General features: G+C 36.8%; 1 protein-coding gene across 5 annotated transcripts in view; it reads left to right on the forward strand.

Moving 5' to 3' along the window:
- GABRB2 (gamma-aminobutyric acid type A receptor beta2 subunit) overlaps positions 1-24690 on the forward strand; it is a 255980-nt gene that overhangs the window by 186815 nt on the left and 44475 nt on the right. For 3 of the 5 annotated variants that reach the window (XM_003483855.4, XM_013984877.2, XM_021077085.1), the window contains 4 exons: positions 9885-10022; positions 11971-12123; positions 15386-15630; positions 20159-20272. In XM_003483855.4, coding sequence (XP_003483903.1) covers positions 9885-10022; positions 11971-12123; positions 15386-15630; positions 20159-20272 — 650 coding nt within the window. The remainder of the gene's footprint in view (positions 1-9884; positions 10023-11970; positions 12124-15385; positions 15631-20158; positions 20273-24690) is intronic. The other 2 variants (XM_013984878.2, XM_021077086.1) reach the window with 1 other exon arrangement.

The raw sequence follows: 24690 nt of genomic DNA on the forward strand, positions 1-24690 counted from the left end.
GCTGCCTGCTGCAATGGGGCGCGTGGGCCACGTGTCCCTCATCCTCTGCAGGCTCTCCATTGCCTATTCCCACGGAGGCAGCAGAAGTCCAAAAGGGCCGGGGGGAGCTGCCAAGCCTCTAGTAGCCCAAGATCAGAACTGGCTCCATGTTTCTCCTTTGGTTAAAACAAGTGGCAAGGGAAGCCCTCAGTCAAGATGTGGGGAAATGCATTACCTCTTCTTGAAAGGAGCAGCAATGTGGCGTTGCAAAGGAGGGTGGATACAGTGAGAGGAATAATTGCAGATATATTTCCATAATATCTCAGAATAATTTAAAAATAATGGCACTGAATAATATTGTGAGGTGGCATTGAATAATAATAGTTATAGGAATTGGACTCTAGTGTAAAGAGGTTTTAGTTTCTGTCTCATTTCTGACATTTGAGCAAGTCACTTACCCTCCCTAAATTGTAGCCCCTTCATCTGTAAAATGGGGAGAAGTGTCTACCCCAAAGGGATCAAATGAGATAGTGCTTGTGAAGCACTTGCCTTCACACAGGAAATGCTTTTAAAATGTCATCTAGTAGTGATTCTAAAAATCCCATGTATTAGGTAACCTCGGTGATTCTTCCTGACACTCCAAAACAAAATAGCAATGCCGTGTTTATGCCTGTATGTTTGCATTAGCATCTTGACTGCCATTAGCCCCCAAGGCCTCCATCCTGCTGTTTACATAATCCCTTTCACCAAACACACTTCTTTTCCATATCAGCAAATGTACTAAATATGTGGTTTTTGCCACCTTTCCACTCTAAGCCATGGTTCTAAATTTGATAATTTTGAAAAAAAAAATTTTAATGTATGTTGTATGTTCTCTGTTTACATAAGAACCTGCAGTTGAGTATAAGACGTAGATTCCTTAACAGATAATTTAAATATATGGAATGCTAACAGAAGATATTCTGCATGCACAGAGGAGGTGGTTTCATAGATGGAGTTTTAGGACAGTATCTTTTTTTTTTTCGTATTAGTCAAGACACACACTAACAGTCAGTATCCCATATCAGCCACTCTTTCAGATTGTGCATTCCTCTGCAGGCTCATCCTGCCTTAAATGTGTGTGTCCTCAGCTGACCTTCTATCGCAGTGAAGGTGTATGAAAGAAAAGGTTAAAATGGAGAGGCTCAGACCACTCCCAACATCAGTAGGCTAGGCCTTCACTTCCTCTGCCACCTATTATTAGAGAGCCGATGGACTGGTCTAATAGCTGCTGACATTTTATTACACAGCTGTGCATACCTACTAGGCCATTCAATTGACCCTGTTAATTTAAACATCTTCCATTATTACTCTTGAGTTAATACTCTTCCTTGTGACCATATCCCCTTGTCACCAGGGAGCATCATTCCATTTGAGCTGTAGCTATTGGCTGTTTCTAGAGGCTTTTGTAGCAAATTGGTTTCCAAAGCCTACCAGCCCAGAGAAAGTCATTACCAGAGGGCCATAGCCACTCCAAGAATATTTTTCTTCACTGAAGAAAGATGATATATATTAAAAGTCAGCAACATGAGGAAGTTTCCTTCGACATAGGACCCTTGCTTCAACTTGGTAGCTCCCCCCCTTTTTTGTTTCTTTTTTGGGCCACATTTGCAGCATATGGAAGCTCCCAGGCTAGGGGTCAAATCAGAGCTGTAGCTGCCAGCCTATGCCACAGCTCATGGCAACACCAGATCCTTCACCCATTGAGTGAAGCCAGGGATCAGACTCACATCCTCATGGATTCTAGTTGAATTTGTTACTGCTGAGCCACAACAGGAACTCTGGTAGCTCCCTTTTATAGACTGGTACCAGCATCATGACCTTTTTCTGATGACATTGGGTCTACTGCATGGGAATTACCCATCCCAAGACATGAATAATGCTCAGGTTTGCAAATTCTACCACATTGCAATTCAGCCAATGGTATTTGCTCATCACTGCACTCTCAAAGAGAGCAGGGATCTGATGAACCGCAACTAATGGGGAGCATGTTGAGAGTTCAATTGAGCAAGCTTGTATAAGCGTCACCCTTAGTAAGACCTATATTAAGGAGAAGAAGGGCTACAGAGAAGTATTAGACACAGTTCTACAGCCCCCAGGCTAGTCTAGTGGCTGAGATCAACACATCCACAAATCCTCTATTACAACATGGGCTGTGGGAAATATTTGAGTAGCGATGCAAGTATAGTGCTACTGGAACCTCACGGAAGGAAAGAGAAAAGGATGTTCACTGCAGGGAGATGAGACAGTGTCTTGGGAAAGCTGGAAGTTGAGATGGATCCCAAAAGTGTACAGAAATTTTATGTGAGAGGTAAAACGCTTTCAAATAACTGAAATAATTTGAGCCAAAGCCTGAAGGTCAAAGGTTTACTAAGGAATGTGAGAAGAAAGTGGAAGCTTTGGAAGAGGAAGAAGTATAACCAAAGATGTGGCAGGAATGCAGAGTTTTAAATAACTGAAGAATTTGTATTTAAATCTGAACCTACTGGAAAGGCCATGTCAGAAAGTTCTCCATGTTTTTGTTGTTTAGTTTTTTAAGGCCTTGGAATAGCATCATCAGTTTGTTTGTAAATAAAGTAATAATAGCAGCATGTATAGTGTGGATTCAAGGAAGTAGGAGATTCTAAAGGTTGTTGACTAGTCTCCTGAGGAATATAAATAAAAGATGCAGAGATCTAGGCATTCCCACTATGGCACAGTGAGTTAATAATCCTTCTGCAAAGGCTTGGGTCTCTCTGGTGGTGCAGGTTTGATCCCCTGCCTGGTGCAGTGGGTTAAAGGGTCTGGCAGAGCTGCAGCTCAGATTCAATCCCTGGCCTAGGAATGTCCATTTAAAAAAATGTGACTGTAAAAAAAATGCAGAGTTTAAATGAAAGAATGGATTAGTCTTAGTCCTAATGCCCCTAAATATTCAAATAAAACTTGAATGAATGTACATTTGTAGAAAACCTTTAGACCTAGCCCCATCTCCGTATTCTCTTCTATTATTTCATTATTGGTAAGTAAGCACAGGTCATAGATTGTTAAAGAAAACCAGATCCCGGAATAGTGAATCCTGGTAACCATAACCCAGTCTATTTCTCCTTTCAAGACAGAAATGTATAAAGACACATAAGGGCTTTGTATATCCTGGCTACTGTTATTTTTGTGGCTCTTTTTGCCTTTTGTTATTATTATTTTCAATTGTTTTTTCTTCTCTGGACCATTAGTTTAATTGCTTCAGCTCTCCAATCACAAAAAAGCTTAAGAAACACTTCATGGAGCTAAACCAGCAGAAACAGCTACCGGATCACCCTGTTTCCATATGGAGACAATAAATACTTGCATTGAAATCCAAGTAGAGAAATGATCTGTAAAGCACAGTATCTGACATTTTGCTCAGTTATGATTGATTTCCTATTCTCTTAAACCGTATGATTTGGATTTGAAAATGGTGATAACACTGTTAGTTTATCTTTGATGTGGGACGGATGCTGGGCCATGACTTGATGGTGGCCTTTACGAAGGCGCTACTAGATAATCAAGTCTGACCCACCCTAGGCCAATTAGGGCTGCTCAAGGTCTAGAAATGATTTGACAGCAGAATATTTGTGTCCAGCAGTCCATCTCAAGAGCAGAGTGAAGAATAAGATTGCAATTAAGGAGTCAGAGCAATCACTCAGAGTGTCTTTGGAACACTTTCATTGCTGAATTTAAAGAGCTATGGCTGACAAGTGAGTTTCTCTCTCTCCCTCTTGAAAAATCCCTGAAACTTTAATTGGCATTGGCTATATTCAGTCTTGTACCTTTGCATACATACAGGCCTCTGCATGGAGTGGAGGCCAGTCTGTTTATGGACTGTTAAGCTTCTCATCATGGTCAGAGCTAGTCATAAGAAGAATGCTCGCATTCCTGTTATTACTGTAAACGTCAGTACTAGTTGACCCTTGAACAACACCACTGTTAGGGGCATAACCATCAACACAGTTGATGGGTTGTGTTGTTGGTAGATCCTTTCATCTGTAATCAGCTCTCCACACCCGCAGTTCTTTTGCATTCATAGCTCCACATCTGTGGATTCAAGCAACTTTGGATCATGTAGTATTATGGTATTTATTATTGAAAAAGATCCTAGTATAAGTGGACCCATGCAGTTCAAACCTTGTTATTTAAAGGTCAGCTGTACTATGTTCCTATTGCTGTGTTGAATACAATGGGAGACAGATATAGATAACTACTCTAGAACTTTAACAGACCAATCAAGGAGAAAAGTTTAAGTAAGTAATAAGAGAATGATAAGTCACTTTAATTTTCCACTAGGAAAAAAAAGGTAGCATTGATAATTCAGTTAATTCTTCTAAATGCTCTCATTGGCCTCTGCTGTTTAATTCATGTGTTTCAACTAGTAAAATCTTCCTAAAATGTAATATTTACTTAGTAGATGAAAAAATAAACACATACACCCTCACTAAAAGAAGAAAAATGCTTTTTCAAATGCCATTTTATATAATATGTAAAATTTGTAAGAACATATAGTTATTACGTAAACATTTTTGAAATGGCATTTTTGCTCCTTAAATCTCCTATAGAACATATATTTACCAATATCTACCATTCTGTCTTATATAGATTTATAAATTTAGATATTTATCCTTTCCAATCAGAGACGTTGACATTTCATACAATTTTATTTCCCTCTGGTAAATCCCAATGAATTTGTATTTTGGTTTATTCATAGGCTATCTGAATGTATGTGGGTTATATTTTTAATGATAACAATATAATATAATTTAATCATTCAGTTTCTGGAATCCTATGAATAAAATATAAAAGATGAATTTCATTTGCAAGACATTAACTAGGAGCCTCAGTTCATCTCCTTCTGATATTCTTTAAAAGATATCTGATTATTTTTTACTCATTATTATTATGAAAGCTGTAAAAGTCAGGTCATATATATTTGCATATGTTTTATTTTTTAATCATGTCAGAGGAGTGCTAAATATTCTTTCAGAGAATATTCAAAGAAAAGAAGAAAAGTAGGTCTGCTTTCAGCTAATCCTGCATAGTATATTGAGCTGGCTTTTGGATTTGACCACTCTGGCACTGTTATGGATTGTTAGTCTTTCATCTTCAGAAATCGATGATGCAGGAGCACATATTTGCTTTCCATTTGCAGCATTCTATACTTTGTTAAAGCAAAATAAACTCAAGAAGATTGGGGTTTTTTAAGACCAGCAATAACCAAGGAGTGTATATAATATGCTGCTCCATTTGTCAAATTACAGAATCTGAGACGTCAAAATTAATCTCCGTATGTTTTATTATCAATTTCCAAACACTTTGGAAAGTTCCGTGTCATTGAAAAGCTAATTTTCTCACTATGCAAATGCTTATATGTGTTCCTGACATAGAAGCAATGTGGCATGTAACTAAATACAAGGTTTTTAAAATTTTTATTTTATTTATTTATTTTTATTTTATAACTTTTATTTTTGCCATTATAGCTGGTTTATAGTGTTCTGTCAATTTTCTGCTGTACAGCAAGATGACCTAGTCGCACATACATGTATATATTCGTTTTCTCACACTATCATGCTCCATCATAAGTGACTAGATATAGCTCCAAGTGCTATACAGCAGGATCTCATTGCTTATCCATTCCAAAGATAATAGTTTGGGGTTAATTTATTTTATTTTATTTATTTATTTATTTTTAATTATTTTCCCACTGTACAGCAAGGGGGTCAGGTCATCCTTAGATGTATACATTGCAGTTACAGTTGGGGTTAATTTATTTTAAATGATTCTTATTTTAAAATAAAGTATTAGCTATCCCTTTTAATCGCTATCTACCAGATACTCTTCTAAGACATTTTATAAGGAACAACTTATTTTTCCTACATAACTCTGTGAAATAGCTATTATTATTATCGCAATTTACAGATGAGAAAATAGAGGACAGAGAGAGGTAAGGTACCTTGACTGGCTATTATATAAAGAGAATCATATGATGAAAAATTTTTGGATTATTCTCAAGGGCTATGTTATCATTGGGTGACTGTTTTTAATTCACTCTGAAGATATTTATTTAATGCCAACTATGTACCAGGTACTCTGCTAGGAACAAGAGACAGAGATAAACACGATGAATGCTTTCACAATGACAAGCATCTGGATAAACAACTCTTGCCCAAATCCACATGTGTATTAAATAATTGTTTATTAATCAAACAATTTATCCCAAGTATCTATTCTCTGCCAGGTATTGTCGAGCAAACACTGTGTCAAATATCTGGCATTTTGGCAGATGTATATATTTGATTATAATGCTTCTACTTATAAAATACCCATTAGGCATTTCCTCTACAGCTGTGTTGAAATGCCATCAACATTCCCCTGCCTCTGCCTAAAGAGAGCTTCTGTCACAAAATTTGTAATGATCAGAGTTCCCATTGTGGCACAGCAGAAACGAATCCAACTAGGAACCATGTGGCTACAGGTTCGATCCCTGGCCTCGCTCAGTGGATCAAGGATCTTGTGTTGCCGTGAGCTGTGGTGTAGGTCGCAGAAGAAGCTCGGATCTGGCATTGCTGTGGCTCTGGCATAGGCCAGCGGCTACAGCTCCAACAAAATACTGAGGAAGATAAGCTGCAGGACCAGAAACACACTCTTCATTAGTTTAGATTCAGTCCTCTATTGGAAATAGTTGGCTCACTTTTCCCTCTTTCTCTTCTTTTGAAGATGATCACATTCTAGAAAACTTTGCCTTCCTGTTTCATAAATACCTTTTTTCATGTTAATAGACAAATTCAATATTACAATACATTTCTACCTCCAGCTTAATTCTAGATCACAGACACGGCTCAGATCCCGCGTTGCAGTGGCTCTGGTGTAGGCTGGTAGCTACAGCTCTGATTGGACCCCTAGCCTGGGAACCTCCATCTGCCACAGGATCGGCCCAAGAAATGGCAAAAATAAATAAATAAATAAATAAAATAAAATAAAATCTATATTTCTAGATCACATAAAAATGGCTACTCTTTTGAATAAAGAAGACTTTATTCAAAGGCAGTATCTGTCCTGCCTACCTCCTAGAATTGTAAACATTTAGCTATCTGGATGCAAATATTCTTTGAAGAAATATATGTGATATCAAATACGTGCATGCTTTTGGGAGGAACTTGTGGGGGATGAGTGAGTTTGTAAAATATTGGTATTTGGATTTCATTGCATGCTTCCCTGTACAGAATTGTTTACAAAATAAAATGTATTTATTCATTGCAGTTATATGTGTGCTTACTAACTAGAATGTGTGTGTTTATCCTACTCTGCTCCTGGATTGAAAGAACCTTATAACAGGGCATTTTTTTTTTAATTTTTTATTACTCAAATGAATTTATCACATCTGTAGTCGTATAATGATCATAACAATCCAATTTCACAGGATTTCCATCCCACAGCCCAGGCACATCCCCTCACCCCCCAAACTGCCTCCTCCAGAGACCATAAGTTTTTCATTATCTATGAGTCAGCATCTGTTCTGCAAAGAAGTTCAGTCTGTCCTTTTTTCAAATTCCACATCTCAGTGAAAGCATTGGTTGTTGGTGTCTCATTGTACGGCTGACTTCACTTAGCATGATAGTTTCTAGGTCCATCCATGTTGCAAAAAATTCCGGTATTTTGTTCCTTTCAATGGCTGAGTAATATTCCATTATGTATATGGACCACCTCTTCTGGATCCACTCCTCTGTCGATGGACATTTAGGTTGTTTCCATGTCTTGGCTATTGTAGATAGTGCTGCAGTGAATATTGGAGTACATGTGTCTGTGCGAGACATGGTTTTCTCTGGATAGATGCCCAGGAATGGGATTGCTGGATCAAATGGTAGTTCTATTTTCAGTTTTCTGAGGCATCTCCATACTGTTTTCCACAGTGGTTGCACCAATGTACAATCCCACCAACAGTGTACTAGTGTTCCTTTTTCTCCACACCCTCTCCAGCACTTATTGTTTGTAGATTTTTGGATGACAGCCATTCTGGCTGGTGTAAGGTGGTACTTCAGAGTGCTTTAGATTTGCCTTTCTTTAATAATGAGTGATGTTGAACATCTTTTCGTGTGTTTTTTGGCCATCTGTATGTCTTCTTTGGAGAACTATCTGTTTAGATCTTCTGCCCATTTAATGATAGGCTTGTTTGTTTTTTTGGTATGGAGCTGCAGAAGGCTTTTATAAATTTTGGAGATTAATCCCTTGTCAGTTGATTCACTTGCAAAGATTTTCTCCCATTCTTGGGTTGTCTTTTTGTGTTGTTTAGGGTTTCCTTTGCTGTGCAGAAACTTTTAAGTTTAGTAGGTTTAATCCCTCTGGTGGGTGGAGCTTTGTCTCTGGATGGGATTAGAGGCAGCTCTGTGCTTGAGGGGTCTTTAGGTAGCTTGTTTACTGAGGGGCGGAGCTGTGATCCCACCTGGGTTGTTGTTTGTCCTGGGGCTTCTCAGCTGCTGACTGATGGTGGGGCCAGATTTTCCCAAAATGGCCACCTCCAGAGAAAGGCACTGCTGCTAAATATTCCCAAGAGCTTTGCTTTCAATGTTCTTCCCTCACAACAAGCCACGTTCACCCCTGTTTTCCCAGGATATCCTCCAAGAACTGCGGTCAGGTTTGACCCACATTCCCTTGGAGACTTTGATTTGCCCTGGGACCCAGTGCATCTGAAAGTCTGTGTGCGCCTTTTAAGAACTGGGTATCCGTTTCCCCCCAGTCCCGTGGAGCTCCTGCACACAAGCCCCACTGGCCTTCAATGCCAGATGCTCCGGGGCTCTTTCTCCCTGTTCCAGATCCCCACACATGAGAGTTTGATGTGGGGCTTAGAATTCTCACTCCTGTAGGTGAGTCTCTGTGAACCAGTTAGTTTCCAGTCTGTGGAGCTTCCCACCCAGGAGGTATGGGGTTGTTTATATCGCAAAATCGCCCCTCCTAACTCTTGATGTGGCCTCCTCTTTTTCTTCTGGAGTAGGGTATCTTTTTTAAGGTTTCCGGTCCATTTGGTTGAAGAGTGCTTAGTCTTTAGTTGTGAATTTTGTTGTTTTTAGGAAAGAAGTTGAGCTCCAGTCCTTCTATTCCATCATCTTAATCCCGTCCCCAGGGCATGTTTTTATTATACAGTCCTAACCCTAGCAATTCTGCATTGGCAAGCACAGGAGCATAGTAGGGGCTCAATAAGTAATTGCTTAAGAATGGAAGCATGCCCCCCAGATACGCTGTGCATTTACAGTATACGCTATACATTTATATTTATTTCTTAAAACTATTGGAATTAATATTGTTTTGAGATTTGTTTTTTAGGTAGTTTTAAAATTTAGATATGCTGCAAGATCAAATTTGGAAATCATGTCTATGAATATTAGAAAATTAATGTCTCGCCAATTCACTAGCACTTCAAATATTTTATTTTGGGGAAGAGGGTTTGAAAGCATGAAGTGTTGTACTGATAACATAAATGATTTTTTCTCTTCTTTTGTCTTCTCTCAGTGTACTATCCAGGGTTATGTGATAATGTGATACTGTTTGAGACAATGACTCACAATCAGATAAACCTAGGTTCGAGTCCCAGTGATAACCACTTCCTAGTTATAAGACTTAATACAAGCTGGTAGTTTCTCTAAGCCTTTGTTGTGTCAAGTGGGCCTCATTGTACTTCCCAAGGGGATGGTTGGAAGGATTGAAGGTGGGAATGTACTGAAGGTATTTGGGGTGACACCTAACACTTAATGGCCTTTAGTTATAGGCATTATCATTTACACAGTTCACCTTCTGAACAATTATTTTTTTCTATTTTGTTTGTCTTTTGTGTATCTGTATGTGTGTGTATCTGTTTCCTTTTACAGATGGATATACAACTGATGACATTGAGTTTTACTGGCGTGGGGATGATAATGCAGTCACAGGAGTAACGAAGATTGAACTTCCACAGTTCTCTATCGTAGACTACAAACTTATCACCAAGAAGGTGGTTTTCTCCACAGGTTTGTATTAGAGGAAACGGTTAAAAGAAAAGGGGGCTTATCATATTTTGTCAAAAGGGTTCACTTAGATCAGGATTGGGCCAAGGGAAGGGTAGGAACTCTAGGAGACTGAAATCGGCTGAGAACCCTCAGTTCCCTATCAAGCCCCCTTTTGGAATCCATCCATTTATTTTCCAGAAGGTACCCTAAACAAAGCAAATGTTTCTCATTTACTAAAGAAGGGAACAGTTGTTGGAGATGAAATACAGGGAGAAATAAAGACCTGGGTCAGGGTGCTTCTCCCAACTTAATGCATCTCACAAAATTGATAATTCTCTGAAACATACTGGGGACAGCCAAGTCACAGTTCATGGAAATCCGACCACAGTGAAATTCTCTAAAGACAGTTGGAAAGGAGAATTTCATATTTTTCTCAAAGAGTAGGACTTTGCTCACACAGTCTTATCAACTGTTTTGGAGCCAAAAGCTTTTCCAGAAGTTGAGATTATTCTGATTTGTCACCATCCTTACTCTTCCAGCATTGAGGCCAAATTTGATTTCATCAGCCTAAATTTTTAATAATGAAGCAAAGGAACATAACTTGCTACATACTCATTAAAAGAAAAAAATAATAAGCCCACGGGAATATCCCTCTTTATGTTTTTCTTATTGAAATGCATTCCCGGAGTTCCCATCGTGGCACAGTGGTTAACGAATCCGACTAGGAACCATGAGGTTTCGGGTTTGGTCCCTGCCCTTGCTCAGTGGGTTAATGATCCAGCATTGCCGTGAGCTGTGGTGTAGGTTGCAGACGCGGCTCGGATCCCGTGTTGCTGTGGCTCTGGCGTAGGCCGGTGGCTACAGCTCCAATTCAACCCCTAGCCTGGGAACCTCCATATGCCGCGGGAGCGGCCCAAAGAAATAGCAAAAAGACAAAAAAAAAAAAAAAAAAAAGCATTCCCCAAGCACAGAAATAGCTAATACTGAAACTGAAGATTTGAATTGTCCTCCTCCTAAGGACTCAGGCACTTCCTGTCCCTGAAAATACTTCAAGCAAGAATACAAAATAACCTCTGACTTTGCAAAAAGAACAGAAACTTTTCCAAAGTTTGAGGTCCTCTGAACCTCTGAGACACTATGGAAATGCGTTTCTACTTAAAATATTTTTTGCTTTAATATTAATATACTTACTTCAGCCTGAGAGAGCTAGACAAGGCTTTCTTTCAGTTAGTAAGAATACCCCACACACACACATACAGTCTATCAATGTGACTCTTTTGTGTTCTAAGACTGTATTCTGTTACATGTTTGTTTAAAGTGTAATTCCCCAGATACCCACTATCAAAAGACCCAGCTTCAAGAATCTAATCCTTCAGTTATATCTCTCACAAAGAGAGCTCAGGAAAAGTGACACCCAGCAATCCCTATGGGTCAGCAATCCCTTCAGAATTTTGGAAGCAATGAACTTAGGAAAAAACAGTGTATATACACGAAAACCTTCAGAAAATTACAGAGAGTTGCTGCACTAGCTGAAGCCTTGCGGCTGATCCTCAAATTAAAATGCATCCTGGGGCTTGTGCAGTGATTTCTTTCACCATAATCAGAGTGTATAGCCTTATTCTTATATTTAAAAAAAAAAAAGTATAGGATGGGCTTGAGAAACATTTAAAGGGGAAACAAAGGGACTCTCCCAAGTTGTCTTGTCCTTATAGTTATAGAGAATGAGTATCTTTGATTCAGTGTAGGAAGCTGATCAGGGAAGAACTGGAATTCTTTTTCTTGCTGATGAGTATGGGATGCATTCAACACTGAGTCCTATCCTCTCAGACTCTTTTGCAGAAGAAAGTGCCCTTTACCAGGTGCAAAAATTGAATTTAAGGAAGATACACAAACTGTATATAGCTGTTTAAAGGAAAGTTTCCTATAAATATTAGTTGAAAATAATGATGTTTTAAAATTGTCTTTCTAGGTTCCTATCCCAGGTTGTCCCTCAGCTTTAAGCTTAAGAGAAACATTGGTTACTTCATTCTGCAAACATACATGCCATCTATCTTGATCACTATCCTCTCCTGGGTCTCCTTCTGGATTAATTACGATGCTTCAGCTGCAAGAGTGGCATTAGGTAGGCATCGATCTGACTGCTTGCGGCGTTTGCCTGTGTGTGCGCATGTGCTCACATGCACTTTCCTTACCCACGTATTTGCAGTGTGTGAAAAGACTCACCTGTGCACGTTACAGGAATCTGTCTATGAGACATTGGATGATCTGATTCAGCATTACATCAATTAAACACAAATTAAAACTCTTTCATATCAAAATTAGTTAGAACTATATAGCTGTTGGTAATGAAATTAGTGCCATCAGCTTGATATTTTTATTGAAGCATAGTTCATGCAATACAGCTTGAGGATTGTTCAGTTTTTATCTAAGTTACATTACCTGGGAAGAGTACTCTTCCACCTTTTTATTTTTCTTTTTTCTGAGCAAGAAGCAAAGAAATGTAATGTGTAACCAATCGATGAGCAGAAAGAATTGTAAAGTCTTATTAATATTTTGGAATAGTGTGGCAGAAGACAGGAGACAACACAGTGAAAATATTAGGAAGTCATCTATGCCATCACCTATCTTATGCTTGTTTTATTTTCCATTATGACACCAGAGGAAGAAAATAAATTATCTTTCATGAGCTTTTTACGTTGCTAATTCCAGGTGTGGTAAATGTATAATGAATGCATAATAAATAATCTTTATTATTTTGAGTTCTGACCAACCCCTTTAAAATTTTGAATTGTTCACTATTCCACCAGTATATCTCAATGCAATCATTACTTCCTTAGCAAAGTCATTCATTTATTCATTCAATAAGTATTTGTTGAAAACCTCCTGTGTGTCAAAAGTACTAGGCACTGGTGATAAAGCCCATGCCCTTCTGGACATTATGTTCTAGCAGTAAAAGATAAATAACAAATTTATTTTGCATATAACATGCACATTGTATAATATGGTACGTCAATGGAGGGAAAACAAGCAAGATAAGGGGGAGGATATACCAGGGGGTCCAATGGATAATAATCAGGGTAGACCTCATTCATGGATAGCCAATGGAACAAAGTCTTGATAGAGACCAAGAGCCAAATAAACATCTGGATGAGAAAATTCTAGCATAAGGAAAAGGCCTTTAGGTAGGAACATGCCAGTGAAGTGAGCCAAGTGGTCAGGAAGGTGGATGCAGAGTAAGTTCAGGAGTAGAGACAGTGTCAGGGAGATGGAACTTAAAGATGATGAAGTGGCCCAGGGGCCACAATAAAGGCCTTGCTTTTATTCTGAGTGAAATTAGAGAGTCACTGAGCAAAGCAGTATGAATGGATTTCAGATATAAAAGAATAACTTGACTGCAGTGTTGAGATGAGATTGTGGTGGTTCAAGGATGAAAATAAAAATAATAACCTCCTAGGCTGAGTCACATCCCCTGTGCTATAATATCCTAAAGTATGATAGAACACCCTTTAGAAACCAACCACAGTTATAATGTATATTTGTTTGGTTTGTAATGTCCTTTTTCCTCATGGTGCTGAAGATACCTTGGAAGAAGTTTCATATCTAATGTAGCTTTCCTTATATCTGTAGTGTCTCCCACAGTGAATGGTGTTAAGTAATTATTTGCTGAATAATTAATAGCACTTGTAAATATCCCATTATTCCAGAGTGAAAATCTGTTATCGATTCTGTTTATTATAGGAAAAATAAATGTTATTTATTTTTTTAAAGAAATGTTTAAATGTCCTTTATGTGAGTATTTTATTATTAGGTTAGAAATACCTTAAAATGAAATTCAGATAAATAGTAAAATCAGCATTGCCAGTTTTATAATGTACATGTAATATTCATGTTGTACAGGATAATCTTTAATTGAAATAATGAAGAGAAGGGAAAAATTGGAAAATGTATCAAAATGGCTAATGTAGAAAAGATATGAGAACTGTAAGAAACTTAAATCTAAAGCATGATCATGGTTTTTCGTCCACGCTCAGAATCGGATGTTCAAAGTTATTTCTTCTTCATTTTTTTTATGATCATGTGGAAAAACAAGACAAAATTATGATCTTATTAGAGAAAATTAAACCAGAAAAACATAGATTCCCAAAAAAATCACAGACATGAAACTGAACTTGGGGGCTATGTTATTGGGTAGTGTTTAAGGATACAGGTTTCTGAATCAGAGAGATCCAAGTTCAAATGTTGAATCTACTACTTGCCATCTGTATGATCTTGACCTCTTAGCTCTGTTTTCACATCACTTTGCTACAAAGCTGTACCTTATAAAACTCAGGACTGTGGGCTCCCCATGCTTTTTCCCAGCATATGTCTCTCTATCCATCCAATTATAGCTTTGAGGAAAAATATTCCCCACTGTCAGAGATGCACCCTCAGCTGGATAAACAATTAAATGCTGACCTAGTGTGGCACTTCCATAAAGAATCTTGTAATACTTCCTTATTATTTATCTGTGCATTATGTGCCTACATGCCCAACCCAGAAACCTGCTTCTCTGTTACTCTCTGCCTGTAGTTTCTGTATTTTTGCAAGCATTTGTTCATATCATCTGTATAAATGCATTCACTGATTTCAGTACTAATATAATTATTTGAATTTATTTCCCCTTCACCACTTAACTTACTCTGAAAAATTCTCAGTTGTTATTGTGCTTCCTCTCTTGTACGCTTCCTCTGTATATTCCACACTGTCACTAGCTTGATTGTCCTAAACACGCTTTGTCCCTAATGCCTTCCTACTTGAAGCTGGTCAGTGACACCACATTGCCTTCAATTTTAAGTTTAGGCTCTATGTATATGGGTTTCCATTATGCAGCGCTTACTTAACCTCCACTTTCCTCATCATTCTTCCCATCATATCCACATTGAGTTTCTTGAGATTCTTTTGATGGACTGTGTACTTTCACCTCCACATACCACCCCTTTAAAACTCTCTACCACCAATGCCTTTTATTTAGGCCTCTGGTCCTTGGATGCTTGGGTAACTCCTATTCATTCTCCAGGACTCAGCTCTACTAGGATCTTCTCCATGGTCCCAACTCCCCTTGCACATGTCTCTCATAGCATTTAATTCACATCTCTCCCCACCAGATACATAATGATAAATGTAAAAATATAATTAAAGAAAATGCCTCCAAATGATTCATGTTTACTGTAAATTAATGATTTATGCATATCTCCAGAGCATCACAGTGCTGCTGTATAATAAGTGCCTGTTATATATTTTGCAGCTTATATGAATAAGTAAAAGAATACAGTTAACCTTTCAGCTATGATGAAAGCAGCAAGGAAATATGAACATTATTACACCAACTCCGTCATTTTTTTCAGGAATTACAACTGTGCTAACCATGACCACGATCAATACCCACCTTCGGGAGACTCTCCCTAAAATCCCCTATGTGAAGGCCATTGACATGTACCTGATGGGGTGCTTTGTCTTTGTTTTCATGGCCCTTCTGGAATATGCTTTGGTCAACTATATCTTCTTTGGGAGGGGACCTCAACGCCAAAAGAAAGCAGCTGAAAAAGCTGCTAGTGCCAACAATGAGAAGATGCGCCTAGATGTCAACAAGGTAAGTTCAGAGGGCAAGCCCTCCTTGCTTCTTAAGCTCATAGAAGAATGCCAGCAATATAGGTTCATGGCTTGGTTTAACAAATGAGAAAACCAAAGTCCAGGGAAGAGAATGAGTCATTTGTCCCAAATCACAAAGATACTTAGTGATGGAGGCACCGTCAGGGCCCACATTTATGACCCAACATTTAGACGCCCTCTCCTTTAGCACTAGGGTGGCCCAAACCATAGTCATCTAAGAACCACCTTTGTGACTTTCCCTGCATATGAATATAATATGTACCTTTATTTACTTTCTGTTTATTTGATTTTACTCTATTTCAATTTATTTAAAAAGGAAATTTCATATCATTTAAATCAGTTTTACTTGCTGGAAGAGAATTTTAAGTATAAATGAAAATGAAACTAGGTTATTAATTTCTAGGTTAGACTAGGTAAAGGCTCTGGGCTGGAGCTCTGCATTCTCTTTGATTTAAAAGGGAGATGAGTAAGTACAGACATGTGTTAAAGATCCACCAGCCACAAACTGAGATTTTCTCCTTAAAGTCATCAGATGATTAGAAAAAGAAGTGGAAAGGGAAAAAATAATAACTTTCCTTTTAAGTGACAGATAATTACTTAATCCCTTGCACATGTACCACTTAAAACCACTGAACCATTTGGGTACTGGAGGCTACCACCTTGCTTAAGTCACAAAACAACTCTTAAACAGTTGTTAACCTAATTTATTCTTTAAGGCAATGGCTCTCAACCTTGGGTGTTCAATTAAAAGACTGGGAAAGCATTATAAAACACTGAAGCCTAGATTTCTTCCCCAGAAATTCTGATTTGATCATCATGGAATATGCCTGGGTGTCACAATTTTTTTTACAATTCTCCAAATATTATTCTAATTTGCCACCAAGATGGAGAATCTTAATTCTGAGGTTTTTGACAGCAGTTCCAATAGAGCTAGTCCTCTTTACTCCCCAGTGTGGCTTCCTTTTATGTAACTTTTTTCACTAAATGGAATATTTACACGTATATTTTCTCATAGTCCTAATTTAGACTCTTCAAAATAGACAAGAAAAACAAGGTCTTATTTTAATGTCTGTCATAAATAGTGTTTATGAAGTAATACATATGTTGGATTTCATAAATAGTTTACTGTGATGAAACTAGGGAAATAGTAATTCTTTTAAGCCACCTGGAATTATTAATCATCCAATAATTATTTAATTGATGTTTTAATATTTCTGACTTCAGTTTAACTCCAATGATAGCACACCATACATAATCTCTGCCACTGAATTTTATATGGAGCAAACCCAATGAAAGCTTCTGACTCACTAATATTTTCCACATATTCATAGGTCTAACTTTTGATTTTTGACTCTTCTCTAATCAAAGGCACGCCTTTCCCAGTAGATGATATTCATGATGATGCAAATTTTAGGTATCGCCCTTAAAAGCCAGTGAACCATAGGGTCCAGGAAGTTGTCAATTTCTTTTCAGTGTTTGAGGTTTCACTTACAGCATTCTGTTAAGAGATTCCAAGGTAGCACTAGGGCTGTCAAATGAGAGAATGTTTTTCAAACCCATTTTACAATTTTCCTGGTAGAGTAGCTTTAGTAAAGAAAAGAAAATGAATAAATAAATAAAACTATCTCATAGGTCTGCAGTTTGAAATGAGTCTAAATCAATTGCCTAATGCAAAGCTGACTTACGATAACATCCGCTCTCTTTTCACTTTCATCTACCCTATTTTTCCATACCAATTTGCATTTAAATGATAAATTTAAGTACTGAAGAGTGGCAGTTCTATAGCAAACCAAACCCAGAGAGCTTCAGGTAGTTTTAAATTCAGTGTACTGAGATGGAGGTAGGGAATGGTTCACTGGTCAGATACCCCATAGTGATGAAAAACCTATCCTCTTGGCTGAAGTTGGATCCATAATTCAGAGCACAGAATATTAGGCAACAAAAAAGGTACCAGAGTTCTTCTAGAACAGTGGTTCTCACATCATAGGTGATTTTTGCCCCCTCAAAGGATCATCAAAAATGTCTGTAGATGATTTGGATTGTCAAAACTAGGAAGAGGGGCTCACTACAGATACCCAGTAGACAGAGGCCAGGCATGCTGCTAAACATCCTACAATACTTTGGACAGCCTCCCCGGAACAGTTATCCAGCCCAAAATGTTGGTACTGCTTAGGTTAACAAACCCTACTCGAGTCCAATTATCTGCTTTCAAACATGAGAAAAATAAAAAGGATGCTTGTCCTATTCTTAGAACTCCTTAGTACAAGTGGCTTCTCTACTTTCTTTGATCATCATACATAACATCATGGTATCAGGAATTATAATTTAGCACAATGGTTCTGAACACATATTTCAGAGTCAGTCAGGTTTAGTATTTATCCTCCACATAATAGTTATTTGATAATAGGCAAAAAAAAAAAAAAGGCCTCTCTCATCCTTTAATTTCCCTATCTGTAAAATGGCCTTAGTCTCTCTCTCAGAATTCATTATGAAGTCATGATAAAGTGTAGGGAGGATAACATAGTCCCTAGTATATGATAAGCAATAAATAAGTGATAGATATTAATGAAATATTTTAAATGATAGAAATGACTACTTTTTAAAATAAAATTTACAGTCTCCAGATCTGTTAGCAATACTTGCTTGTGTGTTTTACATGCTCTAGTATGTAGGGTGCAGTCCTATCCCTGATAAAGAATATTATCCACAGATGAATGTTTCATGTTGGAAGTTTTAAAGTTAAAACAAGGAAATCATTTTTCAACAGATATTAACTGTGAAATCTATAGCAAAGCAACTAAAAACTTTAGTTACTTCTTAGGCCAGAATACTTATACCCATCTTGATTAGCTTTTTAAAAGAAAACTATCTAATATTTCAGACTGCCATCTTTCTTTTTTCTTTTTTTTTTTTAACCTAGCATGAAAGGTTAGAGGAGACCCACTTAGGGCCTTGATTGCACAATGCTTTCTTTTTTGTCATTGTTATGAATAATGCCACTCTATTTCTTATCAAGAATGGCCCTTCTTTTCAACTCTAATTCTACAGGGTTTTTTTTTTTTTTTCTTTTTTTTTTAGGATTAGGCACATAAAATCAACCAAGTATTGTCAGATGCTCTGGAGAAATCAGCAACTAGCAAAGGGATTGACTTTTTCAGATTCTCTTTGATGGTTTCCTAGAGACAGTAGCAGCGTATCAGGTCATCTAAAGTGATTTTTAAACTATTCTCTGTCCTAAGGTCAGAAAGGGATGAAGACAGAAAGCCTAGCCAGGTGGGAACCCCCTATTGCTCAGCAACATACTTACACATTTCTCTAGTCTCTTCTCTGTATCAAGCTTCATACAAGTTCTTATTTTAACAAGAGTATCTGCAGCTCTTAAAGCAATTTTCAGCCTGTCATTTAACTAATGCAAAAACTAAGGCTCTTCGGGAAAGTGAAATATCCATGCTTGCATAGGCTTACATAGCAAAGTTAACAAGATTTCTGATACAGCCTAGGTTTCCCAGTTCTTATCCAGTATATATTCCTCTGTGCAAGAAAGTGAAAAAATAATATAAAATTAAAAAGCTGATTCCACATTATTTCATATATTCAGTTCAGCTAACTTCACTTAAAAAACAACCCTTCTGTCTACACATAAGAGTCCATGGATGACAGTGTTACTTTCACTGTTGTCTCCATGTAACAAATTAAATTGTAAAATACTAAGATTTAAAAAAATAAACCTTAAACCAACGAGCGTTCCACTGAATATTTCTCCCAAGGATCTTCAGGAGTAGTTCAAAAAATATATATAATCTGTATTCTAGTATTAGGAGAGCCCTCCTATTATCCCTTGCATTCTTCTATTTGTGTATGTGTGTGTATGTGTGTGTGTGTGTGAGAGAGAGAGAGAGAGAGAGAGAGAGTTTCCTTATAGAATTTGCTCTTAATTAATTTCACCCACTTTTCTGGTTCATGCCTCCACCCTCTTCTGGCTCATGGAGAGTTTCTAGCTCTCCTTTTTTTCTTTTAAACTTTGTTGTTTTCTTGTTTATTTTTCTGCTAATAACTAGATGTATGCATATTTGAAAACTTAGTTACTTCTATCTTTAATCACCTTGATTCTTGCATATCTGAAATGTCTCTAATATCCTTATTGTATTGAGTCCCACAGTCACCAATTTTCCAAATAATGCTTCACAAAAATGTCTCTGTTGGGGGACATCCTTTATTCTGCATTCACGGGTGTTTTGAGTCTCTGTGTTGTCTTTTTCATTGTGCCTAAATTTTTGGCTATGCACAGCCACTAAGATCTTTTAAATTTATTTATTTATAGTGCTTGGAATTAGATTTTTAAATGATACATTAAAATTACGTAACTATTTAGAAGTCCTAGTTGCTGTTAGTATCAGTCTTTCTAAAGACCAGTAGCATTTATCTATTTCCAATTTACTTTAACCACCAATCCTAATCTAGTGGCATCAGTCGACTTAATTAGCACATTCTTTTACTTTGTCTTCCAGATTTTTTATAAAGATATTAAACAAAATGGGACCCAATATCGATCCTTGTGGGACCCAACTGGAAACCTCTCCCCAACTAGACGGACTACCAATTACGATTTCTCTCTGTATACGGTTAGATAGCCAGTTTTTAATCCATTTATTTGTATTTCTGTTGGAGCAAATTTGTTTAGTCGTTCCCTTTAAGATAATGTATGGGGTTTTGTAGATAATTTATGGACTTGTATCCACAGAGACGTGGGCATAAGTGTTTTCGTGAAACACTAATGGGATTTTGCTGGGTTTGTTTTTCTTTTAATATAGCTATGATGAACCTAAGCTTCAGTGCCCCACTCAGTTATTATTGTTGTGCTAGAGGAAGAAACCAAGTAGATTGTATTTTGAGATTCCTTTTCATTTGTATCGAGAGGTTAGAATGTCATTATATACTCTAGTATTTCTTAGTTGTCATGTTGTGTATCTTTTGGTTTAAAGGAATAGGTGGAGAATTATACAGTTCTTCTATAGGTTGGCTCAGGATTCAGGAACCTTTTTTTTTTTTTTTTTTTGTCCTAGATTATTGAATTGTGTCTGAGAATGTTCTGTTTGCATCAAGTCCTTGTTCCTTTATCATCATTTATATGGTACAAATAAGTATTCTCTCGGCAAGCCCAGTACTATTATGATAGATGAGAGGCAATAATTGAGATTATTTCGTGTCAATGTTCTTGTCTTAAGTGAACTCCAAAGAAAGCCCATAGGGGCTAAAATTCAGAGTTTAGTTTTTGAATGCTCATGTGTTTGCATTTCTTAATTGGCTAATCGCCATTCATATTGCCCTCCAAATTGGAGAAGGATGGTGATGATGGAGATTGTCACCGTTCCACATTATCACTGGTCCCTTGTCTCTCCTTTTTCTTACTTCTCTTTCCTGGTGAGGCAGTGAATGATACCAAATGCTTGTGAACCTTTCCTATGAGGACTTGATGCCAGATGAGCTGTCATTACTGTATCTTTAAGTATCATGTTCTTCCTTCATTTTGTGGCTCTGACCCCAAATTCCTTGATTCCTCATTATTACTGCATTTGGGGTGGGAGGCACAGGATGGTTAACCTCTTATATTGCTAGTTTGTTTTGGTATTTTAATTTTTTTTTTCTTAACTTTATTACTTACTGTGTTATACATAGCAAAGATTTTGGTAAATACTGTTACATAGATTCCAGAAGAGATGTTTGAAACATTGTTTCTCTTTATGTTAGCCCTAATCCCTTAAAACGTGGGTGATCTTATTTGTAGTGTTGCTGTTCTTTTTTAACTGAAGCCATTAATCACTGAAATTGAAGTAGAATGATTTGATTGGGCAGTATTCTGGGTAGAATGCTAATCATTTAGAAGAAAACTGGTTTGACATTTTGAGTTTGGGTCAATGATCAAAATGGCTGAAAACATTGTATTATTCCAAATAAAAATCAGAGTATATTGCATAATTGGTCTATGACTGGGTAAAAGTTACATGAAAATTCAGGAAAATCCTCAGCTTATGAGAATATTTGAAAGAACACTTGCCCTTTTGTTGATGTTTTCAGCTGATGGCTTGCAAGTGTTAATGATGCCATATTTTGGGAGTTCCCATCATGGCGCAGTGGTTAATGAATCCGACTAGGAACCATGAGGTTGTGGGTTCCATCCCTGGCCTTGCTCAGTGGGTTAAGGATCTGGCAAGGGCATGAGCTGTGGTGTAGGTTGCAGATGCGGCTCAGATCTGGTTTTGCTATGGCTCTGGCGCAGGCTGATGGCTACAGCTCCGATTTGACCCCTAGCCTGGGAACCTCCATATGGTATGGGAGTGGCCCTAGAAAAGGCAAAAAGACAAAAAAAAAAAAAAAAAAAAGGTGCCATACTTTTTACTCTCATTTGTCAAGAACTCTTCTCCCTATTTCATAAAACATTATGTTAAAGAGAATGATTTACCTCGAATTATGAATCTTAATATCCTCTGTATTTGTACTTTTCTTTGTTGGATATATCTCTATTCTGTCTTTTGAATTCTCCTTTAAATTCATAGGGTATGAAATAAGGGCTAGTAGCCAAGAGTTTGAATGATGAGCTAGTAAACCTGCATCCTTCAAAAGCATCAAGGTGTAGTTGACAATCCTCAGAGACAGTAGGGTACACTGGGAAGATGGGGTCTGTTAGAATCAGACTGAACTGGGTTCACATTCAGTCATGGTCTTTTATGAGCTGTGTAACATTATACTTGCTTAACCTTTCCATCCTTCAGTTCCACAACCTAAAACTAAAACACTGATTTTTGCTTCATGAAACTACTGAGAGTATTAAATGAGGTAATATATTAGGGTCTTCATATAGTGCCAGACAAAGAATACTCAATAAATAGTTGCTAGTATTATAGGGGTGGTAACAGTGTGTGTATCTTTCTCAGTTTTACTTTTGTTAGCTCTGTTACTATTTTTTTATAATAAAACTAATTCATGATCATTGTTTTTAAAAATGTGGAAATGACAAAACCACCTGCACCCCAAGCCCAGGCATAATTGTTGTTAGTATTCATCTTTATTCACACTAAATGACATACTTTTATCTACATAATTATGTTCTACTATGTGTGTACTGCTATTTTCTACTTACCATTTTTGTGTCTTCAAATCTAATTATATGTCATGTATAAGAAATACAAAATAATTTATTGAATATATACACTTTATATAACAAGCACAATTTTTAGATATTTGCATTTTCTAAGGGTTTTAAAGACAGCTCTAAAATAAGCATCTCATTGCTGACATGTTTACACAACACTGATTCCTAATATATTTCTTAAAGTGGAATTTCTGAGTCAGAAAGTATGTACCTTTAAAATGGTAATAAAATGGTAATACATATTGCTAAATTGTTCCCTAGAAAAAAAGTTCTATAAGTTTTATGATAGTTTACAAGCTAATAACACTGTATGAAAGTGTGGCAGTACACGTACACACACACACATGCACACACATCACCCAGCACTTAAAATGATGAAAAAACAGAACACTGATGTCTGTTTTCAGTTGTGAAATATTTTAGAAAAATGAAGTTACAAGAGTCCAACAACCCATGTGCAGTTTTTCTCTTCTCTCTCCAAAAGCCCATAGAAAAACAAAAACAAACAAACAAAACAAACAAACCCACAAATCAATACCCAACTCAAACTGAAGATCTGTAGACATTAAAAGATACATAAGTAGGGCTAATATTAGTGCAAACAAAATCCAGAAAATTTTACCCAAGGTATACTTTAGCAAATAGGAAAACCCTGTAGAAAAGTCTTCATCAAAATGAAGCATCTAAACAAAGGAACAGCATTGCATCTGTTCAGGAACATACCAAATGATATAGTCTCTCTCCTTCCTCTCATTTGGTAGGGGAGAGAGAGAAAAACTCAGTATGCAAAAGACAGATAATGCTCTTTGTTGGAATAAAATATTTCAGCATATATTAAAATGTTTCACAACAAATGTTTTTTTTTTTTTCTCACCAAAAATGGAAAGAGTATGAAATAAAAGGTCAAGGATAAACAAGAGTCAAAAGCTCAATAATTAAGGCAAAGCAATTTTCAAAGGCACTAATAACTGAATCTAAAGTAGTAAGAAAGAAAATCAGTATGGCAAAAAATCAAGGCAATAACACAAAGTTCAGTCTGTAGAAAATCATGCCAAATGCAAAGAAAAGGACATGTAGAAGTAAAAACTACTCAGAGAAAACAATAATATATAGGACAGATATAGCAAATTAAACAGGTAGAACTATGATGTTAAGTTCAAAGTGGAAAAATGGAATAGAAAAAGATTTAAATCTGACATTAATAAATAATTACAATAGCAAAATTAATCATATTTAAACTCCTAGGTGCTTAGACACTGAACATATATTATGTCATGAAATAAGTCATTATTACCCTATGTTGTAGTAGTTATAAGTTTATAGATGATGCGTGGAGGGAGACATGGAGAGTATAATTAATTTTCTTCAGTTTGGACAGCTAGGAAATGGTTGAACAGAAAATATGATTAAATGATACACTCTTAACTACTATGCTATACATTAAGGTATACATACCTGTAATGAAATTAATTAGTAGGCTAAAAGTGTATACTGGGTTTCAAGATAAATATGTATATATATAATATCATTGCCACCTTATTACATTCTTCTGAAAGTACTAAACTTCTAGTCAGAAAGTGAATGACCTGTAAGGAAGGGGAAGAAATGATAGGTTTCAAACTACTTCATAGCAAATTACATTTTATAAAACAATAGGTAAGTGTTACAGGGTTCCGAGGGGAGAAATATACCCTAAGAATATCATTTATATATAGTGGCAAAAGACAATCTACCCTCAATACACATAATCTAATGCATGAGTCCTTATTCAAGAAAAATATTGTAGCTTAAAAAAAAATAAAAGAAATCTAGTCCCCCAACAGAATGTAGCGAAGGTAAGGAATGTTAGAATAGAAAAAGCCAGAATGTTATCATTTAAAATTAAAGATA

The sequence above is a fragment of the Sus scrofa genome, chromosome 16 (assembly GCF_000003025.6).
Source record: "Sus scrofa isolate TJ Tabasco breed Duroc chromosome 16, Sscrofa11.1, whole genome shotgun sequence".
NCBI lineage: Eukaryota > Metazoa > Chordata > Mammalia > Artiodactyla > Suidae > Sus > Sus scrofa.